This window comes from Poeciliopsis prolifica, unplaced genomic scaffold (assembly GCF_027474105.1).
Source record: "Poeciliopsis prolifica strain line A6 unplaced genomic scaffold, Auburn_PproV2 SCAFFOLD022, whole genome shotgun sequence".
Classification (NCBI taxonomy): Eukaryota; Metazoa; Chordata; class Actinopteri; order Cyprinodontiformes; family Poeciliidae; genus Poeciliopsis; species Poeciliopsis prolifica.
In genome coordinates, this window is record NW_026562397.1 from 1,959,538 (window position 1) to 1,984,225 (window position 24,688).

Below are 24,688 nucleotides of genomic sequence, written 5' to 3' on the forward strand. Positions count from 1 at the left end.
AAGAGACATAGTACTGTTGTTCTAAGATCATGTATATGACAGTATATGTAATATAGTATATACTGTAGTATATGTAGTATATTTGGTAGGACAGGGGTGTCACAAGCAAAATCAATAAGCTATATGCATATTTTAGTAAAATTATCTTGGTTTTACATGCATTCTATTTTAATTCAGTTTGTTCGTGCTCACCGAAGCTGTGGCATCAAATCAGGGGCCATTTGACGGTAAAACGACTCGGTCAGGCCGCTGTCGCTTTGCAGCGCAGTTAACTCCATCTGCAGGCGGCAGGGGGCGCTGCAGACATCGGCGGTGGAAGGATTGGCAAAGATGTCAAAATCAGAGTGTTGCGATTTAAAGTCGGAAAAGCGCCGATCAAACTCGTTTATTAACAGAGTTAGTTTGGTGGTTAACTGAGCACATGGAAAAGCACCGGAAGCTGAGGCCGAGATGATCTGACGAGCACGGAAATGGTTTTGTTCCACCGTCCACAGGTCGAGTTTGCGCTGGAAAGCTGTGATCATGTGTGATGACTCGTTTACGTCCATGTAGTTTCTGATTGAGCTGAGCAAGACGCTCGGTGACGTCACATAACACTGCAGAGTCACAGCCATTTCGGATCGGACAGTTCAGACAAGAGTTTTCCTTTGTTTGTCATGAAAAGATCAATTTCTCCTAGAAGTTCAAAAAGTCGTTTTAGGGCTTTGCTCCAACTCAGCCCCTCACTTCTGTATAGTGGAGCAAATCTTCATGCTCTGAACCAGAACAGCTGAAACTGGCGGTGATTCAGGTTCACTTTTCATGACTGAGGTCATCACACCGTCCAACTCCAGAACCTTTCCACACAGCGCCCCCTGAAGGATAACGCGATGATGCTTCTCTGCATTTTCTCCATCAGTTTCTCCTCCACACATTGCAGGTGCATAGTCTGCAGTTCGTCCCATCAACATCCTCCAGGACGATTTCTTCATCAATCTTGGTCTCTTCCGTGGATTCTGGATCTATGGAACAACCTGGTAATGTTTCTCTTGGGAGTTCCTCCTCTGAAGAAACCTCTTGACTTAAATCTTTAACCAGGTCGTCTTGGCTCTGAGTCTTCTTCCTTCTCTTGGAAAACTGTGATGTGTTTCTGTTGGGAATCTTCTTTCTCTGCTCTCAGCGTGTCGGGCAGCAGAAGATCCTCTTTCGCTCTTTCCAATTCATTTTTCATGCAACTCATCTGTTGCTGGTATTGTTCTGCTTGTTGTTTCAATGCAGTGACATCGGTTTCATACCGACAGTTGAGCTCCTGGTACAAACCTTCAACCTTCTCCAACTCAGCCTGGGCACTCCGTTCTTTCTCTTGCAGGATTTGCAATCATTACTATTAATGTAATGATTGTATTACATTAATGCAATCATTACTATTAGTGAAATGATCCAGGCCTTTTCTTGTTTTTTTTTTTCTTGGAGGATGGCATTCCCAGCTCTCATGTTGTCCTCTGATTTCTCCATATGAGTTTTTCTCTCCTGATGTATCTGCAGATGAAGCTTTTCGCGTCGTCCTTGCAGCACAGAATAGTTTATTTCATGGATAATCTTCTCTTTTTCTCTTGAAACAGCTGTTTCCTCCTGCTTTATTTTCTGCTGGTATGTTTCAGCCTGCTGCTGTAAATTCTTAATTAACTGTAATCCTTCATTGTATGAACATTTGATCTGATTCAATTCTTCTTGTAAAAGTTTGTCATTGTCTATCAGGAATGTGATCTTTTGTCATTTCTTGAATTATATCGTCCTTTTCAGCTCTCAGATTATCCAGGATCTGTTCCTCTCTGAGCTTCACTTCATAAATCGTTTGTATCTTGGCCTCTTGCCTCACCAGAGCAACATCTGCTTCATACTGAGAGTGCAGCTCCCTGTAGGAAGTCTTTAGTTCATCCAGTTCTTCTTTGAGGGACTCACTTTTCTCCTTCTCAGCATGTATTTAAGCAGCTATTGCTTCCAGGCTATGGAAGTGGACCGCCTTTAAGTCCTCAAACTGTTGTTCCAAGTCCTCTTTCTCCATGTCCTTCACGTCTTTGTGAGCCAATGACCACAATTTTCAGGACCTCTGGATCACTGAACCTGTCTCTCAGATTCCATCTTTGCCTTTTTGGCCTGGTTGAAAAACCCTTCTTTGAGATCTTTCTGCTTTTTTAACCTCTTCCAGCTCTGCCTCCAGGTGGGCCAGTCTTTGGTTGTCTTCAAACCTCCTGGCGGTTTTCATTTCCAGGAGGAAGCTCAGTCTTTAGATTCCTCATGTAAGGCTTTGGGGTGTTCAGGAGGGAACCTGCCTCGGGGGTTTTGCTGATCTCCTCTTCTTGCATCGGGTTCCGTCATCCCACTTTGGTATCTTTGCGCATGTTGAGACATTTTTCTTTAAATACAATCACTAAAATCGTTGGTTGGTAAACTACCTGAATGGTTGATTTGAAAGAGTTTTGCGGGCGTCTGAACTGGTCCATGATCTTGCAAGCAATGAAAAACATTCAGAATTGTGTTACATACAATTCTGCAGTTGATGACATCACAGTCTGAATCGCCAGTGACTTCACAGAATTCCTTTGCTGGTGGTTTGACATCATTCCACCACCAAATATCCATTCTTGTTTACATTCAAAATAGTTCATGATTCTCTTGTTTCATCCCGTAAATCAGGGACATCAAACTCATTTCCATCTGGATCCAGATCAAAAATCGGAATGTTCTTAAAGGGCCTGATGGCCCAGAACGTATTGATAAAAAAAAAACAATTAATAAATAGGTGCTTCAGGATTCAATGACTGTTACTTAAAATAACATAATATTGGACATCTTTTCACACTAATCAGTCCATCCAGGATTGTTTTTATGGTTCTCTGCAATCAACATAACAGATTTTTTGGTGTTAATTTTGAAATATTTGAAAGGATTTTTTTACAATATTTGTGCTATTATGTTAACTGAGACCTTTTATTAATTGCCCTATCAGCCGTGGACTATGAATTGCCATCAAGTAACAGCAGCCACTTGCCAACAGCAACTAACTACAGCAAATGTTTTGGCTAACTTTTGAGAAGAAATGTTGATAAAATCAGAAAAAAATGTGGGGATTTGTTGATTTTTGTGTGAATTTTGCAGTTATTTGTGAAAAACTGGAGGGACCTATTGCTATAATTTGGAGTCTAAAGGGCCACATAAAAAGCTGTGGCGGGCCAGATTTGGCCCTCGGGCCTTAAATTTGATCATAATCTCATGAACTTTTTTCAATATCTGTTCCTTGGGAAGTTAATTTTGCTTGTTTACTCAAATATTTTCTTTTCTTTTGCATAGTGGAAAAAGAGTGTGAAAGAACATTTATAATAAATAGATGTAAACATAAAAAAGTAAAAAATAAAATCTATAACTACCGATTTCTAAATCTCATCCAAAGGCAAAAATAAAATCTGCAAAAGCTAAAATCTGAGGCCTCCATTTTTGTTTACAATTAGTGAAGGAAGTTGTGCTGTTTCTTCAGAGATTTGTGGAAGTGGGCGGGGCTTGGTGAGGGCAGGCGTTTAAGCACCTCTGAAGGGTTCCCACAGGAGATTGAATGATTCTTCCGACCTCATGAATGAAAGAATCAATCCAGGTATGTTTTGCTAAAGCAGTAACATTATATGTGAAATACTTGCCCATTCTTAAACTACGTCTGGACATCCATTGTCAAGTATTGTCACAGAATTCCTGTCAACTCCGGTGCATTTTTCTGTAATAACATTTATCCCTACAGCATAATGCTTCTCTAGTGGAGAATTTTTCACAACTCGACGGCATTTTGAGTGTAGGTCATAAATTGGTATTTGGCATAAACCCCAGGTTTGCTGGTAGGAAAATGCAAAAATTATGTCAGCAAATTTCTGTTAAACCATTTGATGGAATAAAGGCTCATTAAGACAAAGTCCACTGTACAGTTTTAATAATACATTTTATTCCATTAAAGTTTTTTTTTTTTCTAGTTTTACACTGGAATGTCAGGATTCCCCTTCTGCAATTTTGTTAAAAAAAGAAAAGAAAAGTTGTTTCTGGTCATTGTTGACCCCACATCCACACAACCATTGCTAAATTGAAATTGAAGGGCGGGAAAGGAGGGAGTATAACTAAAAAAAAAAAAAAAAAAAAAAAAAGACAAATTGACTTCATGTATAATGTTGACGCTCTTTGACGATGGAAGTAAAGGATGACTGGATGGATGAGCATTACAGCTCAGTGGGGGGAGGTGATGGGAAATGTTAGGTGGGGGAAATAACAGCTGAATCTGATTTTAAACCCTTGAAGTGCGAAATCTCAGGGTTCATCTCTGAACTAAAATGGAGCACAATTAAACATGGCGTCCCTTCTAGACGAGGCGAGGAGTGGTTTAATGGTGTTCCAAAAACAACATGGTGGGGAAGTTTAATGATTTTACTGATAGGTGTGTTGTTGTGAGTCCCTTACAACGTTCTGCCAAATTCACTGAGCTGAGCAGTGGTCAGAATGAGCAACAGTCGAAAAGAAGAGCAGAAATAACAAGACGAGCTTTTGTTTACGTTCTCCAGGAAACGGAAAATCTGAGATATGAAAACAGAAAGTCACAAGAGCTTAACAATCACACATGAGACAGCGACAGTAAGGGGGGAGAAGAAAGCCACCGTTCCATAATCACCGCAGTGTGAGAGAGAGAGAGAGAGAGAGAGAGAGAGAGAGAGAGAGAGAGAGAGAGAGAGAGAGAGAGAGAGAGAGAGAGAGAGAGAGAGAGAGAGAGAGCCCATCTGTGGAGGATGCATGATGATCGGGGAGGGGGCGGAGCTAAGCTAGCAGCGCTAAGGTCCTGCTGTTCCTCCACCTGCACTTACTGACACAGCTGGCCTCTCCTTCATCCCCACAGTCATCCTCCAGTCATCCTCTGTACAGTTCTGCACCACAGCATTAGTGGAAGGAGAAGTTGTGTGTTGGTTTTATTCCTGTTCAATTAACTCTATATATAGATGATCCTCTGTCATACAAACATAAATACACCGCTGCTGCTGCTGCTGCTGCTCTTCCCCACAGGAGGTGCCGTTGCCACAGCACTGGCAGGCGTCCTGTCTGTGTACAGTCTGATAATATACAGGGGCAGCAGGCTGGAAATCGTCGATCTTTCTCTGTAGCATAGATTTGGACTTTTTTTTGTAAATGGTGATTTTTTTTTTCTCATTTTGCCATTTTCTTCTAATATTTTTACTCAATTACGTATTTGTCAACAACAAAGGAGGTTTCTGAAGAGAATCTGACGGAGCTGTCGCCATCTACATGAGACACTTTGGTAACCTAAGAGGAATAAAAGAAAAACAAAGTAGGGGGTTATTTTACTTTGTAATTGAAAATGACTAAAAAACAAAATGTAACATTTCGAAAGAATTTTTTTAAAATATGAATTACACGTTACATGAATTTCTGTAACTTGTCACATGATGGTCACGTCTGTGATAATCAACATTTCACATGAAATGTTTCAACTTTATTCTGAATGGGAAAAAATGGAAACTGAAGTCTTCAAAACGAAAACGAAAACGAAAAAAAAAAAAAAAAAAAAAAAAACGGTCCGGTTGAGACCAAAACTGAAGACTTTCATCATCCAGTTTTTGGTAGAAAGTTAGAAATAAAAGAGAAAAACAATAATTAATGAAAATGGAAATTGAGCTTGTTTTAATTTTTCATGCATTTATTTACTGGTTTAAGTGACAAGTCTGATAAATATTGTTATTTTGAGACCATTTTCAAATAATATGTTTATAATGGTACAATATTACAAGTTCAGTCTCAAAACACAGACTAGAAATGGAAGGTGTTTTTAAATGAATAAAATAAAACACAACCAGAAACAAATAACTAAAAAGGAAATAAACAACCAAAACTATGTGTAAAATGGATTATTATGTCTGTTAGCAGAATTGCCCATCAAAATATATAATCTGTATAAGTTGGTGCAGGCCTAGTTATTTGAAGTCACTTCACACAAAAAGTCTGACAGGTTCATTGATTTGATCAAGGATGACTGGAAGTGAAACATTACAGATATCTCATCATTTCTCAGGTGTGAGGGCTTCGTGTCTCAGCAGTGAGCCGCAAGTTTCTCAAACCAACACGGCTCCAAGTGACCACATAACCACACTGCTGAGCAGTGCAGAGCCAACAGACCTCTTCATCCAGCAGCTTCAAACTCCCTCTTCCAATCTATGTACCAACTATTCACCATCCCCACCGTTACTGCACTGATTTCATCTAAAACTATTAAACCGAAGCTTCTTAAGAAAAGACTGCACCTTCATTGGGAGCTCACCTGAATGTCACAGTAGTTGCGCTTGGACACGAAGGACACATTGATGGGAAAGAAATCATTGGGCTGCCCGGCGATGCTGAATTCCAGGCTGCCGGTTTTGTTGTTGGCATCGATGACTGGTAGGCACCACTCCAGGACGTTTCGCCGGCTGTCGTATTTGTACTCGCCATCCAGATCTCCGATCACTGGAGCGCCCACCCCGGACCTGGAGGACGACGACAGGCAGACGACTGCAAACCGTCACAGTGGATTCAAACACAGAGAGACGTCTCATTGGCTCAGAGAGCGACCTGAGATCACTTCCAGTTATTGATATTTACATTTATATTGTAGGTTCTAATTTTTGTTTTTTGAAGAGATATTTATCTTTATTTATAGTGTTTTGGATCATTTTAGCACATTTTCACAAATGTCAATTAGTGTTCAATGTCTGTACTAAAATTAAATAGCCATTTTTTCCCCTTCATTTAATCAGATATTACAGAAAAAACTGCTGTGATTTGATTGATAAAATAATATACATGTACACAGCTGTAATATTAAAGGTTCTGTGTTTAGAGTATTGAATTTGACTGGCGTGATCTGGAGCGTAACCATGGAGAGTTGGGGTGCTTACGGAACAGGGATGCTGATGACGACGTCGTTCAGTTCCAGGTTCTCCTCCTGCAGCTCGTACTCGATGTTGACGTCGCAGCCGGAGCCGCTCTCTGAAGGCCAGCAGTTTACTGGGAGACAGAGCAGTTGGATGAGAAAGCGGCACATCTACTCTACTCTGACTACTGAGGACCAACAGATACAGCACAACTTATGCTGATCGCACCTTACAGTCAGTAATCGCATTATCAAAGGAAATGGAAACATTCCAGTTAGATTTGCTCAAGTATTTCCATCTCTGTGGCAAACAGTCCCACGTTAAAATAAATTTGGATAATCTACAGGAAGGATAATATGCACTCACTGGTTAGAGGTATGAGGGACTCGTCTGTGGTCTGGAGTCTCCATTTCAGAACGCCAACATCGTTATTGAGAGGGAAGGACTTCTCTGGGTTCTTTAGACCAATCACCGATTCAGCTGTGAATAACTTCTTGTCCACGTTAGGATGTGTCTGCAAACCAACAACATTTAACCTGGAGTTAGTTTACCAATCAGAATTCAAACAGGATGTGGATCATTTTGTCTAGTTTAGGTTTTAGCTTTACTGCTGAACTGTAGCTAGGAGGGAACATCAGCAATAGCAGCATGTGGCAAATCACAGCCACTTTAGCACATTTTCTTATGTAAAAGAAAGTCTTAATGAACAGCAGAATTAATATTCTTTAGGCCAAAGAATATTTCCAAAAAGAGTTTTACCTGTTCGAAATGCTTTGTGCATTTTAATGTACAAGTTCCCCCTATTCAGTACTTATTGATTTTTAAAGTTCAATACATTTCCATAAACAAGAATATATAAGCAGGTGAAACTATTAGTTTATATCCACCATACAAAAATACTTTTATCACAGTCTGAAGTGAAATCAGACCAAACATCTCCTCTCCTAGGTTGGTTGGAATAACCAAAATTAATTCTACTTTCTAAATGCCACAAAATTCAGAGAAATAATATATCTCAGAATAATTTATTAATATCTTCAAAGTCAGAGGTTTACATTCATTTCCTCAGTGTTTGGTAACATTTCCTTTGACTGGGTCACACATCTGGTTTTCTTCAACAAGCTTCTTCCACCAGTTTGCTGCATTCAGAGAATTTCAGATATTCCACACATTTGAAAAAAAATGTATTTTCATATTTTTCAGACAAAAAATCTACTTCAACTATAAACATCAAAAGCTCTCATTTGGAAAATCCATGTGTTCTGATCTGTCACAATGTAGCATCACATTATATTCATCATTAAGTACAATAATGAAAATGGGATGAAGATAAAACACAAATACCTGAAGTCTGCTGAAATGTTGTTTATTAAAATTAATAGGTGTGGACTTCATAAGGGCCCGAACATCAGTATGCTTATTAGTGATTTTTTTAATGACCCACCTGAAGCTGCAGCCCTTTGTTGTCGTTGTTGTTGATGACGAGGCGGATGCGGCCGTTTTTCTCGTCTGTGACCCGGAGCGTCACCATGCCCAGCACCTCCATGTTCTGCAGACCGCCATCACGGCCGCAGCTCAGCGAGATCTTCTCTTCCACGCGCAGATGTACGCTGAGGAGCGAACACACACAGTAGCGGCTTCAAACACCAATCGACCGATTTTGTTATGCTAAAGCCAAGAAAATCAATGTAGGAAAACTGGAAAGTGAATCCATTCTGAACCAGAGGTGTGTACCTCTCCACATTGACTGGCGGTGGCAGAACCTTGGACACGTCTGAGCCTCTCTTTCCTGAGGAGGAAATGATGGTTTCACCCTCAGACTTGAGCTGGTCAACAAAGTTATCCACTTCTTTCCCTTTAGCGCCTAGCTTCAGAGCCTTGCTCGGCCCGCTTGATCTGGAGGAACAAACAAACAACTCATCAGCTGACCGATGAGAAGAGCTGCACGCTCAGCTGGGGACCGTTTTGCGTTTCACGGTGCCGTACCGGACTGGAGCTGGTGTGATCTTGGGTTTCTCAGGTTCCACTATGGTGTCTGTGATGAGGGACCCTGAGGACATGCTGCTCACGTTACCGAACCCGCCGAACGCCGGGACCTTCTTCCCAGAGCGCTCGGCATCTCTCCTGGCCTGCTGCAGCTCCTTCGCTTTCCTCCTCATCTCCGCTTTAGCCTCGCGTTCCTGAGTCTGCAAACATTACTGACCGTTGACACAGTCCTTTTCTCCTTTTTTCTCTGTTTTCATGCATGTCCGGCGTCTTACCTCTCTGACGGCTCGGAACACCTTCTCCTCGTGGGAGTCCATCTCTGTGAAGGTACGGATCTGAGCCAGGTTGACGTTTTCTCTGTAGCCGAGTGCCACGATCTCGTCAAAGGCAAAGATGAGGTCGAAGCAGTGCTCCGAGATTTCACTCTCCTCTAGCACACGACAGTACTCTGGGATCTGGAGCGGAGCAGTAACAGGGATGAACTGATACAGACAGGAAACTCAACCAACACAAAGTTTTGTGAAAAACAACAACTTTAGTTTTTGGAAAAACATTTTGTCTTTCACTGTAAATGTGGCGCTGGAGCAGGATGGCCACTGACTAAGCAAACAGGTTCAGTTATCCTGGAAATTAACAGAATTTAGACATCTGTCTCATTGACCAGAGCAACAAAAACTTACAACTCCTGGGAGAAACACCACAAAAGGTTGCATAACATGCATAAAAGGTTGCACACACATTTTTTTATTGTCTGCAGTGAAACCAGACTAAACTTCTCTTGGTTTAGAATCACCAAAATTATTTCCACAATACTGAGAGAAAGAATAAATCAGTTCTATCAATAAATCCTTTTCCTCTTTAAAAGTCTTGAAATTTTCAACTGAAACCCATATGTGTGTGTTTAAACACCCAGCTGCAGTCTGAAGGCGGCCAGTGTTTGTTTGTGTGTGTGGTGTGTGTGTGGTGTGTGTGTGTGTGTGTGTGTGTGTGTGTGCGTGCGCATGTGAGCTTTGCTCCATCAGTATGGTTCATCTCCCTTCTTCAATGTTTAGTCGGCTCTGTTCTGCTTTTTCAGAACCATCACCAGATTAAATTAGAATTTAAAATTTAAAAATTTCTGCTCTTCTGAAATGTCTAACCATCAACTGCCACATTATTATTAAAAGCATCTTCAATTCCATTTTTTTGTGGCGTACAGTAAATGTTCCAAGCGTCCTCTGGGCTTTTCTTACCACACGGGAGAACAGTCTGAGTGTCTCCAGATCCTCCAGAATGTTGCTGTTCTTGGTGGTGATGAGGACCATGTAGAGCTTCTCCAGCGGTTGGTACACGTAGCGCACACTGTCTGTTTCCACGAAAGTGTGCTGCTTGCCCGTGTTCATCAGCTTGGGGAACGCGGCCAACAGGCCCTCGATCCGCGTCCGGGTCATTTCCACAAACTGCCGCGACACGATGGCCTTCCCGGCCTTGGTGCACACCGCCGCTGCCAACAGCACCTGCAGGGGTGGGTGGGGTATAGGTCAACCGATGAAACACCTGCAGACATTCCCGTTCTGCATGCATCTCTCATTTAGAGTTCACAATCCTAACTAGAATGGAGAATTTATTTTTTAAATAATAATTTCAGAAATAAATATTCTGTCAGAGTAACAATAATCAGTCAGTTAGTCTGACTAATCAATCAGATACACTACTGGTCAAGGAATTTTATGGTAATATCAGTAATATGAATAATTTAGAAAACTGCAGCTTGAAGTGTGATAAATGTTAGCTCATGATTTTGACTCCATACATTCACAATCTGTATGTCAGTGATATATTTAGAGACAGTGGTTTACTGCAGCATCATAATCTTCTAGAAGGTAAAGAGGAGCAAATGTAGTAAAGTGGGTCCATCCCATCCATCACTCTTCCTTGTTTTGGAGCTTTTGGCATGTTTAGCAAATCAATATCAAATCAAATTTTATTTGTATAGCACATTTCAGCAGCAAGGCATTTCAAATAGCTCCACAAACTCTATTCATTGATTTCTTTGTGGACTTCCCTTAAGATTTTTTGTTAAGATATAAAAGAAAGCAGATTCCACCTCCTCTTTTTCCCCTATGCGTCTTTCCTGGGGACCGTCATGTGTGTTCATTTGCAAACTCCTGAATGAATGTCTAGTTCAATCCACTGCGTGTGCTGATCTCATATTTTTGTTAAATTGGCTTCCTAAAAGGTTGAGAATAAAATAGTGCCATTCAGACTGTATCATATTCCAGATCATGGCCTTGTCATATCCATGTTGACAACCACATTTCAAATGATTCTCTACTGTTTATTTGTTAATAAATGTTATATATCCCCAATAAATAATATCTACAGGAAGTCAGTCATTTTGTTTTCATCAAACAAAATAATCGTTCATAATTCATAAAAGTCAACGGTTTCAGATGCGGATCAGATCTAAAACAAACAAAGTGTCATTCAGAGTTCTCAGAAAATAAACATGATTTTATTATGCATACGATTTTAAACTATTATGAAAATTAATCTCTGTAGCTCCTGACAGTACTTAATAAGTATAAAACACAAAATGACATATTAGAGCTAAAAATATATATTGAATTACAATCAGCATTAGTTTTAATGCAGGTCACACTGCAGTTGAATGAACTTTCAGCCCAAAACAGGTGCAGGTTTAAACATACAGACTGCTGGGGTCACTGACAACGCAAAATAAAGAAAACTGGGTAAAATGATGGGTTTCCCAGAATCTGTATCATCATTGAATTATTTTAAATCAGGTCAAATTTTCCTTTTTTTTTCCTTAAATCATGCAGCCCTATATAAGAACACAGACGCAACAGAGTAATTTATTGGGACAAAATGGCAACAAGTCGGTCTACCACCAGATGGAAATATGATACAGATATGATTTTGTTGCAGTCCATTTCATAAGCCTCCTACTTTAGAAAAACACTGATTAAAAAGGAAGTTAGGAATCCCGGTACATCCTCAGAATTGGGTGAACGTGAGCCTTTACTTTCACGTTGAGGTAAAGTGTCATCACCGGGAATATTTCATGCTTTAGAACTGTAATTATTTGGATAATCTTAACGAGAAAGGAATAATAAGCTATTAATTTTATGCCCTCTCTGTGTCCAGCATAAAGTGGACGTTGCTTTAGAATGATTAGGCACTGTGACCATATGTACACAGAGAGCAACATGAGAGAAACAGTTTGTACAGAATGCGTTACAATATTGGGACAGCTCAACATCCCTCTATGAAATATAAAGCCACCCCCATAAAAACTAAGCTTTACATGACGCTTACAAACACCATTCAAATGAAGGAACATTATCACAACCTAAAGAAAAAGGCTGCTTTTGTTCCACGTTGACGTTGAAGGCAAACTGACTACGTGTTGAGCTTCTAGACAAGCTAAGACTGGTTAGCATAACATTGCTGTCATCGCTTGGAGACTATATTAAAGAGCATATGCACAGGTTTATACTTTGTATTAGAAGAGTTGTTTGTGGAGGGCCAGGAGGGGACAGTCTGAACGCTTAGCTCGGGTCCAGCTAGTGACAGATGATAACTAGCGCTAGCATGTGAGGCTAGTTAACGTCAGCAGTGTCTGCAGACTCCATATCCCTGATTCATGTCGCACTGACTTAGTAAAAAAAGAAACATTCATTGGCTGTGCACCAATATTCACAACATTAGCCTCGGCAGTCAGCTGAATCAGCTGCTGAATTTCTCTCGTTTCCGTTTAATAGAATACAGGCCACAAAAGTGCTAGCGTTAGCCACTGTTATGATAACTGCAAGGCCCGATAACAACTAAAACGATTTCCAATGACTTTCAGCTTTTACTCACCATGTTTGGTCTCTCTTTATGTGTGAACGCTCTTCAGTCCGTGGTGTATGTGGTTTGGGAGGAGATTTATCGTCACTCTGGAATGCCAGGGTGCGAATACAGCTGACTTCGAGTAAGGTGAAGCGTTAGCTAGTTAGCGTCAATATGGCAGCGGCAGCGGAGAGCCACGTATCCACCGGAAGAGACTCGCTGGATCAGCCCACCGTGGAAACCGGTGACGTGGGCTCCAAAATGTTGGCCTTGGTGGAGGATAGGAGTATTTGTTTGTTTCTGCAGACCTACATTTCTCAGAAAATATCCAAACTAGACTGTTTTATCAACGCCAAGAGCAAAACTGCTAAATCATTGTGGCACTGAAACAAAAAACACAACATTACAAGCTCTTGTTAAAAATGTATTAACTTACTTATTGAGTCAAATGTTTTAATTACGTGTGCTAATGCCGTGTTTGTATTTTTTTCAGGTTTTTCTCTCTCTTATAAGTGAGAGCTTGGATCTCAATGGGTCAATCTACATGAATAACACTTAAATAAATAGAATTAAACATATTCCAAATTGTGAAAAATATATTTGACCAAAAATGTTAATGTTAGACTTATTTTATCGTCGCATTTGAACTTCTATCGGTTGCAGGCTGCGTTATTCAGTTTTGTATAGGCAAATTATCCGCAATAATTTGTTAAAAATTTATTTTTCTCACAGAGCCCTCTTCAACCAGTGACTTCGCAAAGGAGACAGTAGGGGGTGCTATAGCTCCCCTCTGGGTTAGACATTTAACTCCCATGAAAATAAAAATTTTAAAAAGTGCTTTTTAATTGTTGTTTTTTTTTCTATTTGAAATATTTTTGATCAAAAATACAATCCCTATTAAGCTGTCAAATTTGTAAATGGTTTTGAACTAACAAGAAAAAAAAAAGGACAATGGAAAATGCAACATGCTGCTGAAGAAATAAGGGCATGGATGAACCAACAACGACATTCAGGGGTTCTTATTTATTACGCAGCATTACAAATATTTATTTTTAGACTGCTTTTTTTAAATTATTCATTTTAATATCATTGTATGTGGGGCCACACACATCCAGCAATTATTTACTAAACTTAGACAAATAGAACCAATAATTTTCTGAGCAGGTTCTCATGTTTGTTGCTGAGAATAAACTAAAATCAATTTGTAGACCAACTAAATAGAAAACAAAATGTTAGGAAACTCTGACTTCAACAAAATATTTGCTGAGCAGATAAAAAGAAAAATAATTAACGGAAAAATTATTTTTGCGTTTTTATGTGTTTTTTCAAAAGTGCTTTTAACTTGAAGAGTTTTCCCCCCGGTGTAAAAAAGTTTGGACACTTCGGTCCTAGAGGGCGCTCGTCAGAATGAGGAAATGACCTCTACTTTGATGACGTCACAAGCATCCACTCTCATTCGCATGGAGCAGAACGAGAGTGGAGCTCTGAGAATTTGCAAGGATTTATTTTTTTTACGTGCAGAGTGTCGAACAAAGAAACCTGCCGAGCCCCACAAAACGACTTGAGGTCAACAGATAGCCGACATGTCGGAAGAAGCGAGCTCACAGGTAGGTTTTTATCTGGTCATCCTCATTTCTGCTCTTAGGAAGTACATGGTGCTTAGGTTAACTTCCGCCGACGTCACTTAGCTATGGCGCGCTGATTGGCTCATGTTCGTGTTTGCTCGGGAAGAGAAGCTCGGATTGGACGGAAAAGAGGAGGGGAAAAAGCCAGTTAAAGGCTTTAACCAGAGACTGGACTTCTTCCTGCTCCTTTTCGAGCTGACTTGTGATTTAAAAAATATATATTGTTTTTAATTTTCTCCCTTTTCAAAATAAAAATAAACTTTCTTCTTTCATTCATTCGTAGCTTCCAGGAGATCCTTTTTGAAGGACATTTAGTCACTATAAATGATTACAGATGACAATAATTTAGAGATGATTTTCAATGACGGTGTTACAATTTCACAATCAGAATAAATCATATGGTTATGTAGTCTTAGTCTTTTGCCTCGGACCCAATCAGATGTAGTCACAATGGAAAAAAACAGTAAAACTCAAATGTGGCCATTTTGGAACAGCCTTTTATGGTTAACACTCTCTTACTCCATGGTGATGTCATGTCAGCTTCACTGTGTCTAAGGCCTATGATGCTCTAAAGTTTAAAATGTTATCTTATCTGAGAGTTCAGGTTGAGTCTTTCAGAACTTGGTGAGGTTGTGACACACCAGCATACCAACGGATTTGGTTTTAGGGTCCAATAAAATGCAGAGAACCACGAGGTTTGATAAAAAACAAAAGCCACAATGCAGCAACAAAAGCTAAAAAACTGAAAGCTATGCTAAAGTGGAAGTTATGCTCAAATGGTAGTTGTGGCTTTTGAACCTCCTGAGCTACTATAAAAACAAATAAATATTTCTACAGAAAATTAAACTAATAATACTTTGAATGACTAATGGCTATTATGTCTATTTATTTGATATAACTGTATTTTGGTTTCTGTACAAAGACTTTGAAGCTGTTTCCTAGTTTTTGGTGACCAATGTTAGATAATTTCTTCTTTTTCAACTAATTGCCTCCCCAGTTCAAACCTCACACAAAGTCCTGAGAGTCACAAAGGTTTCAGGATCTGATTATTTTGCTGCTTCCAAGAATTTCTTTTTGCCTTGTGTATGTATCCACTCTTGAGCATTAAGGGTGTCCTCTTTCTATATTGACTCGGTTTTTATGCATGGAATCTCCATTCATAAAAACGGTGAGCCAGGTCTTCCACATGTCGGCCTCACCATGGTCACACCCTGCAGCCAGCAGCCCCTCCGTCTCAGACACCCACCCCTGCCTTTTCTAACGACACTCTTATCAGTCAGAACCAGAGATCTGTAGGTATGTGTGTCCAGAAGGAGGAGGGTGGTAAGAGGGGAGGATCAGTGAGTCACACCACTGTTTCTTGAGACTTTATGACCTCAGTCAGCACAGAGCCTTTTATTAAGACGCAGCAAGCAGGCCCAGACACAATAAGCTCCACAGTTCAGCGCCTCAGAGTGAAGAACCAGAGTAATGGAGGAAGGACCCTATAAGTACATCAGGGTAAGGGACAGCAGAGGGAAGGTGCTGTGCTTGGAGCGGTGAGAGATTCTTTGACTGAGATTGTTTGAATAGTTTTTTTGTTTTGTTTGTACCCTGTCAGGACGGGAACGGCAAAGTCAGCCGGGTCATCAGGATCGGAACTCGCAAGAGCCAGGTACGCTCAGTTATTCCTCCTCCGGTACATTTTCTCGTCTCTCTTTGCCTCTCATTCTGAACCTGGGTCGAGATGCTGCAGAGGTCCAGAATGTCAGTTGAGTATGAGTTATCTGATGCGGCCATGCGGCTGCAGAGGCAGCTGAGCAGGATGTCTGCAGCAGAGATAACACAGTCTTGACGAGAACTTCTCATCCTGCTCTCCGTACCGATTTCAGAATTTGTTGCCGTCTAGATTTGGTAGGGCTAATAAAAAATTAAATAAAAACTAAACTGACTCCTTTTGCCGTCTTCTGTTGTAGCTGGCTCGCATCCAGACTGACAGTGTGGCCGACAAGCTGAAGGAGCTCTACCCGGACGTCCACCTGGAAATAGGTGAGCAGCTGAAGCTGTGGATCCTTTACTAACTTTACAACTAGTTAGTAAAGTCAGACCAGGTCTGAACAACGTCTGTGGTTTACCTCCAGTCATCGTTGTTATGAATGGATGCACAAGTTTCATTTATTGTGTCTGTTTTAATCTAATCGGTAAATTATATGCCTGCATCCACACTACTAATTAGTTAAATAGTGGCAACCAGAGGAAATGACTTTGACTAAAAAAAAAAAAATGAAGTTCTTTTTATTGCGTCATTGTTTGACAAATGATACATTAAAAGTATCATTATTTAATGTGAAGTTGCATTAAAACTGGCATTAAAAGTCCATTGAAATGGTCAACTTTGCATTAAAAACGTCCTTATTTACCGAATGACACTTCATGACAACAGTCATAAACATTCATGAAAACTCCTTCATCTTCATGACAGGTGTTAGGTCACGTCTGTCTCATGTCATGCGTGAGGACCCTCAGTCAAATAAAGTGTTATAGAACACTTATTGCTTTTTAAAATCTGTGTAAGTAGTTCATCAGAATTAACATGTAGATATGTCAATAATATACCACAAAGAACCAAAAGCTAAATCATTTCCTCCCATGACTACACCGAGGCTCTAAACTGTGATGATTGCTTGGAAAATGAGTCACACACAGAACTGTGGAATAATTATTTCTTCATAATTCCCTGTTTCGAAAATAAACTTCCTGGCCATTTGCTGATATTTGCTGTATTTGTCACGAAGAATCGCTGTATACTACTCCTACACAAACCATAACATATTTTCTTTCTGTGTTCTGAAGTATATTTAGAAACAACCACAGATCATAATATGACAGAAATAGAAATAAAGTGATTTGCAGGGAGCAAAGTGATCTTATCTTCACTGCACAGAGAGCACTGTGTGATTGTTCAGATGTGGAGCTCTCACTGTTCAGACCTGTATGAACACATCTCTTTGCTGTTCTTGGTTTTGACCCCAACTATCATTGATACATTTCTTCTGTCTTCTAGTTGCCATGTCAACAACAGGAGATATAATTCTTGACAGAGCTTTATCAAAGGTAAGATCGTTGTTTACGGTATCATATGTACTCTGTGCTGCTACACCTTCACCCAGCAGTTTTTACTGTGCAGTCTAGAAAAGTAAGGAACCTGCAGGCCTGGATAATAAATATTGTTTTTATTTTTAAAATGTTTCCTTCAGATTGGTGAGAAGAGTTTATTCACCAAAGAGTTGGAGAACGCCCTGGAGAGGAACGAGTAAGTGTGACTCCTGTGGACTGTGTCAGGGTCCAGCTGGATGCTCAACTTACGCTCTTCGCTGGAATAAAGGAAGAATAGCAACTAAGTTGATTAAGGATTCATTCATCTCATAAAGTAAAATACATGTTGCTGTTGGGCCTGTCTGCACATTTGATGCACAAACGTATTCACACCCTTTGATCTTTTTAGCCAAAAATAGATATATATTTACTGTGCGGTTTTAACTTAATCAAATCTCTGACTGTTGTTCTTTCAGCATATGGCGTGTTCTGAAGTCTGCACACTCTAGTAAATGATTAGTCGATTACTAAATTTATTGACGATTATTTCAGTAATTGATCATTGCAGTTAATCGTTTCATTTCTTTGACAGGCCAACACAAAGTAGCATGAAGTTATAAAGTGGAGGGGAAATGATGGTTTTTCACAATTAAAATCTGGAAGCTGCTGCCTCTACAGAAAATTGATTGAAGAATGTTTAATACAGATTCATTTCATATTTTTTAAATTGTAAGAATGAAAAACCAGGTTCAAGTTTACTGCCCTGCAAATTCTGCCCACTTTGTGTTTTATCACATCAAAATCCAATGAAATATTTTGATGAGACAAAATGTGAGCGGGCATGAATACTTTTGTCCTCCAGAGGGAAACTCTTTGTAAAGTGCAGTCTCAAATGTAGCAGCTGCTTCCAGGCTGCAGCTGAATGAATGCATTATTCCAGTGAAACATGGCCGCCGCTGGTGTGAGTGATGTCCTTCCTGTGTGACCTGCAGGGTGGACCTGGTCATTCACTCGCTGAAAGATCTTCCCACCAGCCTGCCTGCAGGGTTCACCATCGGAGCCGTGCTGAAGTAGGTCCACAGTCTGCAGCCTCTGGAGCGTTTCAGGTCACATCTGGTTCCGTTTGCAGCTCAGACTCCACTAAGGAAGTACTGCCTCTGTTAGTCCGCAAACAGGAAGTCATCGGCTGTAGAAGAACGTTGCTATGGTTTTTACAAACATAGTTAAAGGAAGTTTGTGCACAAGCAGGACTGTTGCTGACCATTTTGGTGACCGAAGCACAAATGCTTAGTGATGCTTCCCCACAGCAGAGAGGAAATGAGCAACAATTCTGAGTATCACTCAATATGGAGGAGGAAAATAAAGGCTCATGGTGTCAACACATTGAGTGATAATAGCTGGCTTTCCATTACAAATATGCACAAACCCTTGTTGATATTCTGCTAATGTGAAAAAGACACAGTTTTATAATTGCTATGTTTTTATTAATTAACCTGCATTCATCCATTAGAATGTTTCTCATATTTTATTTAAAGATGTTATGACTGATTGTAGTGATTTTAAATGATTCAAAAACATGGTAAATATTAAAACATTATTTTTATAAAGAACCAAATGCCACGCTTTAACACTTTTAGATGATTCCAGTTTCTTCCACAAATGTTAGTGTTTCTTTCCAGCAGCAGCAGAGCTGGACAGTGACTTTGTGTTCACAATAAGTCTATTATTACTCTGTCTTCATGTCCGTGGGCAGATGGAGGGGACAGAGGGTCAAGCAGCATGTACCACTTGTGTCCTTTGTTTCAGGAGGGAGAACCCCCATGATGCAGTGGTGCTTCATCCAAGCAACACCGGAAAAACTCTGGACACCCTTCCAGAGAAAAGGTGGGGCTCGTTTAGAAAACTTGGAGTGTTGGTTATGAATAAATGAACAGATGATGTTTCATAGTATGTATCTGTGTGTGTGTGCAGTGTTATTGGCACGAGTTCATTACGCCGCGCTGCCCAGCTGAAGAAGAGGTTTCCCCATCTGGAGTTCAAGGACATCGTATCCTTTCTGACAGTTTTTCTCTTTTCATGACCAGAGTATTTATCTGATTTGAACTTTGTCACATTCTGTGTGATTGTTTTCCATCCATGTTATAAGTCAACACAAAGTCATGGAAATCTGTGAAGAGCGTGAAAAAAGACAACCTGATAAATTACTCAATTTGAGATTTCAAAATTAAGTTTGCTTAATGGAAACATAACAGTTTTGGCAAAAAAAAACTGCAACATAAAACTGCAATTTTCACATCACACAAGTCACATGATCAACAGCCAGATGTTGCCACTGACCCAAACCATGAAGAAGACAACAGGAAGTGGTTGGAGGATGATGGCGTCTCGTGTTCTTTAAGGACTCATCGCATGAACAAACTTATTCATGGAACATTGACATAGTTTTGTACATATTTGTTATGTAAACGCAGCTCCAGGCTACAAAAATAAAATTGACAAGTATTGCAAGCATTTATATCCAATTCAGTCCAATTCAAAATTGGTTCTGCCCTGCTTTGTGCTTGTCTGTTACCTGAAATACATTTGAAAATACTTTGAAGTCTTTGGCTTTTAAAGTGAAAAGTTGATTAATATTTCCAGGGAGTGCAGAAAACAACATGTTTTCTAGTTTCCACTGAGATGATGTGTTTCTTAACGGCTGCGCTGAGCGTGGGAACCTGAACACGCGTCTGAAGAAGCTGGATGAGAAGGACGACTTCGCTGCCATCATCCTGGCTGCTGCCGGCCTGAAGAGGATGGGCTGGGAGAACCGGATCAGCATGGTACTCCTTCTAATGATGATGTCAGATCCTCCTAGATATTTCTGATTGGTTCACATCTAAAAAACTCTTTGATCCTACTTCTAGGTCCTGGAGCCTGAAGACTGTATGTATGCTGTTGGACAGGTAGAGGAATAAATTGTGTTCAGTTTGTGTGATGGAAAGGTAACTCTGTGCTCAATCATGTTGACTTGAACTCCTGTGTGTTTGTGTTCAGGGGGCTTTGGCAGTGGAGGTCCGGGCCAGAGATGCAGACATCCTGGAGATGGTGTCTGTTCTCCATGACCCCGACACTGTGCTGCGCTGCATCGCTGAGAGAGCTTTCCTCAAACAACTGGTACAACAAAAACCTGTGCTATTAGAACAAATTTGTTTGTGTTAAATTAAGGAGTTGATTTTTATTCAGAATAACTTTTACTAATAGGAGGGCGGCTGTAGCGTTCCTGTGGCTGTGCACACCCAGGTGAAGGACTCCCAGGTAAGAATGATGGGAAGAGGAGGACTCTACTCTGCTGGTTACTAACTGCTGCTTTGACTGTGTGAAGTTGGGCTCCTGTGCACATGGGCCCCTCATCAGTCCTCTGTTAGCAGTCTCTCCCAGTTCAAGTTACTATATCAAACAGCAACTTGTAAACGCTTTAAGGAAATTAAACCGTTTATTCCAAGTCAGTGGGCACCAAAAATTAATTTAATTAACTAATTAAATTAATTAGTTAAATTAATTAGCACCAACTGACACCAACCAGTCAGTTGGTGTCAACAGTCACTTTAACTGTATAAGGTAACTTTATACTGTATACAGTTACTGTATAAAGTAATTGTACTTTATACAGTCACCGACTGTATAAAGTAGCTTTATACAGTTACTTTATATGTCATTCCAGATGTCTTTGTTCATCACCTTATTTGCCTCTGAAGGTTTATTCTGTTGGGTTTACTATGTACTGCTTAATGTGTAAATTATGTCATCTGAACTTTTTTTTCAGACATGAAAAAAAATGTCTATACTGTATACAGTATAACTAACTGTATACAGTTAGTTACATAAAGTAACTTTATACTAACTGTATACAGCTAACTGAATAACATTATACAGTTACTCTATACAGTTAGTTAACATAACCAAGGGACTTGTGGGTTCTCTTGCTTAGCCTGCTGCTTCCCCCTGACCTGAGCTCAGATAAGATCATGGATGAATATGAAATCTTATTTTAATAATAATTTTAAAAAGATGTAAAAATATTAAGGATTTTGTGAATTCTTACTCATTTTGATTAAACAAACACAGACCTGCTTCCCTCTGATTGACTCAAACCAGTCACTTGCAGTCTTGACTTCAACAAATGTGTTTAGACAATGATTGTCCAAACCAAAAGGTCAAACCGTATTCGTCTAAATTGAGACACACGATTTTTGATTTTCCAGTCAACTCTACATGATGCTGTTTGACACATATTTGTGCATGGTTTGACAAATGTCTTCAAAAATATTTACAAGTAAAACTGTAAACCTGCCCGTCCCTTTTCAGCTCTACCTGACCGGCGCCGTGTACAGTCTGGATGGATCACAGAGCATCAAAGAAACCATGCAGACCAGCATCGCCCCCGGCAATAAGGCGAGTTTGAAAGCGTTCCCTGGCCACTGCTCTTCTTTACAAGTGTGAATTCTCAGGTTTAATATTCCCACTGATGTTCACTCTCAGCAGAACCTGGAGAGAGTGGACGAGCAGGTCCAGAGAGTGGGAGTCACAGCCATCAAAGTCCCAGCTGAAGCCCAGGATGCGGCTGAGCAGCTGGGCGTCAAACTGGCTGATTTACTGCTAAGCAAAGGAGCCAAGGAGATCCTGACGGTGGCCCGGCAGCTCAACGATGCCAGATAATCCCATCCCCGTCCCCCACGCCTCCAATGGAAGGGACTGTTCAGTTTAACGCAACCTTGTTTCAAGTAAAACCACAACGTCAGTCTTGTGTAATGCTAACTTAAAGCCCACTTGATTCTTGATTGAAAAACTGTTGTGTAAACACTACTTGAACCAAAGTTGCGCTCAGAACATCAGTTTGTCAGGAGTCCCTTCTGTTCATGGGCCTTTATTTGGGTGCTAGTCTGTACTTACCTCAGTGAACCATCTCCTTAACCACACACACATCAGCCCACTGGGATGATCAGGGAGAAACACAAAACGGCCTTCAGCAACTGCATCACCAACTGCAATGAGTCCAGGACGTGTCACCATCATCCAAGTGGAACAGAAAGGAAGAGCTTATCCGCACCGCATGCATAGTCTTGATACACTTCAAGAGATGAAATGTGTTTGTCACAGTAAGCAGGAAGGAAATGTTGAGTCCAATGCTGCCCATATCAGAACTGGAGAGTGAGGCTGGGATCTGCACATTTCTGCACTGAACCGGACATTTCAACGCTCGAACCTGTAGCTTCAGAACTGTTCCCGCAGTTCAGTTTTCTGTTCTTTACAACCAGAGATGTTTTTAAGTTTTACTTACAATGTGAAAAATGTTTGCATAAATAGAAAACGGCTGGCAAGAGCACGTGATTAGCACTGTGTTCGCACAAACATTTAAATGTGTGTGTGTGTCTGTTATTTCAGCCTCATACGTGAGGCTCAGGCTGCTCCGAGGGCCTGGTCCGCTCACAGCGAAGCTATTTTCATATAAATGTGAGACTAGAATTATTTCCTTATAATTATCAAACTGCTTTTTACAAAAATCACAAAGCAGCAATCATTTGGCGTGTTGCTGAAAACTACGCTATAACCTTTAAATTAATATGACATATTTATTGATATATTTTTTATGCATAGACTTGGACCAAAATGAAACAAACAATTGCTAAATTTTGAAAAACTACCAGGGAAAAACATCTTTTTTTTATGCTCTACAGAACAACATTGTGCCTATCTGTTTCTGTACCTGGCCTGTAGTTGCTGCCAGGCAACAGGACTAGTGCTCTGTCCTGTTTTTAGTTTATGACTTCCTGTACTTTTTTATCATCACAAAATATTCCCAAACAGCAGAAATTGTCTCGGAAACTAGGGTTTTTTTGTTTTTTCAGCCAGCTGACTGGCAGTGAGCAGCAGCAGGTGGATTAAGGATGATGATGGTCCTAATGGTCCTAAAGGAACCTTATTGTTCCTTGATAAGGAACCCACCCTACCATCTAAATGATCCAAAATCAAAAGGAAATGTATTTTCTAGTATATATATATATTCACTTTATCAATCCTCATATCTGATCTAAAGATACGTGCAGACATTTATAGATCAGTGAGAACAGTAGGCCTGTCTTCTCATTGATTTATCCATAAATGTGAATCTGTACCAGAAACATCTGTGCGGTGGTTCCGATGTTTGTAACGTTAACAGCAGTGCGAGCAGCTACCGTAACTACTGTTGTTGCGCGCAACCCGCTCACTCGCGCTTTCTACTTTCCGACTACCGTAATAACGATCTTGAGGACACTTTTTGTCTCATTCATAAAAAGCTCAAATCTGGGACTTTTCCGGGGTCGGCTTCAGCCGGGGAGAGGTCCGCTAACACGGGGACTGTCCCCGGAAATCGAGCTCGTCTGGTGACCCTACTGCGCAGTAAATCACGAGCCAAACAACGAATGTGGTCAGCTATTAATCAAATGGCTTCTGCTCAGTGCGGAGAGCGAAATTCTGCCCGTCACGTCACTGGAGGGCAAATATCAAACAAACAGGAAGTGACGTGTCTCCTGTATGTCAAGCCCAAAAGGCACAGACCGCACGGGAACCTTTTTTCTTTTTTTTTTTTGAAAGCAGGAATGTTTTAACCATGTGTGCCTCACATTCACACGGAAAATAGATTTTTGGGTGTCCCTCAACTCTTTGTGTTTTTAATTGTGTTTGAGAATGAAAGTTTCACCTTGACTTGGGCTGTGAAAAAAACTCTTTAAATGGTAACGTGTGTTGAGAATGTAAGTTTGGTTAGCAGAACTTTAGAGACAGTCAACCTTTGTGCATATGACATATCAGATCAAGCATGAACATTTTGAGTAGATTCAAAGTTAAACTTAGATAAAGATCCAAACTAAAACAACTGCTGGCTCTCTGAACTTACAGAGATTACTAAGGAGGGTCTTCAGACAGGCGGGGGTTTACTCCCTTCAGCACAGGGACTCTGTCTCTTATCAGGATCAGTAAATTCTTTGGTGTTTGTTTAAGAGTTCAGTAAAACACTACAACCTTTAAGAAAAGTCTTCTACAAGTATAATCAAATGTATTAAGATAGTTCCTTTAAACATTAACAGCATGTTCTGAATTAGTTAGTTTCTAACCATACTATTTGCATGCCTTTTATATTACTGAAATACAATAGGATTAGGAAACTATTTTACTTCTAAAATATTTCAGGTATTCTAAAAGAGCTTTTCTAAAAGCAGA

General features: G+C 40.2%; 2 protein-coding genes across 5 annotated transcripts; one reads left to right on the forward strand and one right to left on the reverse strand.

The window, feature by feature from the left end:
* Window positions 1–3,945: 3,945 nt before the first annotated feature.
* On the reverse strand, window positions 3,946–12,952 carry LOC129369961 (coatomer subunit delta). Its single transcript, XM_055045663.1, has 10 exons — window positions 12,780–12,952; window positions 10,148–10,411; window positions 9,191–9,370; window positions 8,916–9,115; window positions 8,664–8,825; window positions 8,374–8,539; window positions 7,296–7,443; window positions 6,954–7,062; window positions 6,338–6,542; window positions 3,946–5,325 (listed from the first exon to the last, which is right to left on the reverse strand). The coding sequence occupies exons 1-10, from the start codon at window positions 12,780–12,782 to the stop codon at window positions 5,236–5,238; spliced, it is 1,527 nt and encodes a 508-aa protein (XP_054901638.1). The 5' UTR covers window positions 12,783–12,952; the 3' UTR covers window positions 3,946–5,235.
* A 1,242-nt stretch (window positions 12,953–14,194) lies between these two features.
* On the forward strand, window positions 14,195–22,848 carry LOC129369967 (porphobilinogen deaminase-like). 4 transcript variants are annotated; one of them, XM_055045672.1, is made up of 14 exons: window positions 14,195–14,356; window positions 15,975–16,028; window positions 16,330–16,402; window positions 17,418–17,467; window positions 17,611–17,666; window positions 18,442–18,519; window positions 19,256–19,333; window positions 19,421–19,496; window positions 20,158–20,271; window positions 20,356–20,394; window positions 20,486–20,605; window positions 20,693–20,746; window positions 21,797–21,883; window positions 21,971–22,848. In XM_055045672.1, the coding sequence occupies exons 1-14, from the start codon at window positions 14,333–14,335 to the stop codon at window positions 22,145–22,147; spliced, it is 1,080 nt and encodes a 359-aa protein (XP_054901647.1). In that variant the 5' UTR covers window positions 14,195–14,332; the 3' UTR covers window positions 22,148–22,848. The 4 variants fall into 4 exon arrangements, with proteins under 4 accessions (XP_054901647.1, XP_054901648.1, XP_054901645.1 ...); XM_055045673.1 differs by having other exon boundaries at window positions 21,974–22,848; XM_055045670.1 differs by lacking the exon at window positions 14,195–14,356 and adding an exon at window positions 15,562–15,874.
* Window positions 22,849–24,688: the final 1,840 nt, after the last annotated feature.